An 899-nucleotide genomic window follows, 5' to 3' on the forward strand; every position below is an offset into this window, starting at 1 on the left:
TACGAGGCCGGCAATATCTCCCAGGTACACATTCGACGTGACCAAGTGCATGTTCTCACCGGGCAACATCACGGAGAAGCTGCGGGTGGCCTCACTGCCCTGCTCCGGGGAGGTCCTGGTGGATCTCTACGCAGGTAATGGGGATAGCAGAGGGATTTGGCAGGGCAGGCTTGAGGAGGCAGGCAGGCAGAGAGCAGTGATGTGGGTACCGATGGCATCCAGGTGGATGTGAAATGTCGTTTCCAGCCTGGACTGGAAAAATACCGAGGCTTAGAGCTCCTGTCCCGTCTGTGAGCCCTCAGCTAACCTGGCACTGCTGCCCCTCCTGTGTCCATCTTGCCTTTGGACACTCAGGATGACCTTGCACTCAGGCTCTGCAGAGCACTGCTCTGTACCTAGTGCTGGTCATGGGAATCATTTGGATCCATGGAAAAGATTTGGCCTTGATACTCTTTCTGAAAAGCTCCAGTAGATGTCCTGTGCCTGAACTGTTTGCATGTCAAGAGAGCCGCTGTTTTGTGCTTAGGGAAGTTGATGCTTCCGATCTGTGCCACACAGAAAGGATGTGGCACTCACAAAACTGCTCTGGATTAATCAAAATAAAGGTAGCCTGGGCACTTCTGCACAGAGTGGAAGCCGGGCAGGGCAGGTCTTGAGCTAATGGCCAAATACGGAAAGTAAAATAAGCTCCTCTGTAAACATTTTTCAGGACAGGTTTTGCTTTTGTGGAGGCAAGGGGGGATGAATTTCCATTTTCCCAGCATCTGGGCTTGTTCCGACCTGGAGCAAAGCAGATGCAGAGAGCCGGGGCGGTAATCGTCATCCCGCCCTGCCTCCAGGGAGGAGCGTGGACCCCCGTCGGTGCCCGGACCCTGTCCTCAGCCGCTGCCCCCTCTCCT

At 54.7% G+C, this 899-nt stretch overlaps 1 protein-coding gene across 1 annotated transcript in view; it reads left to right on the forward strand.

The window, feature by feature from the left end:
* Nucleotides 1-22: 22 nt before the first annotated feature.
* TRMT12 (tRNA methyltransferase 12 homolog (S. cerevisiae)) overlaps nt 23-899 on the forward strand; it is a gene marked incomplete at both ends in the record, with an annotated part of 1384 nt that continues 507 nt past the window's right edge. The window contains one exon of the mRNA XM_009583346.1: nt 23-141. Coding sequence (XP_009581641.1) covers nt 23-141 — 119 coding nt within the window. The remainder of the gene's footprint in view (nt 142-899) is intronic.

Source organism: Fulmarus glacialis, unplaced genomic scaffold (genome assembly GCF_000690835.1).
Source record: "Fulmarus glacialis isolate BGI_N327 unplaced genomic scaffold, ASM69083v1 scaffold25968, whole genome shotgun sequence".
Classification (NCBI taxonomy): Eukaryota; Metazoa; Chordata; class Aves; order Procellariiformes; family Procellariidae; genus Fulmarus; species Fulmarus glacialis.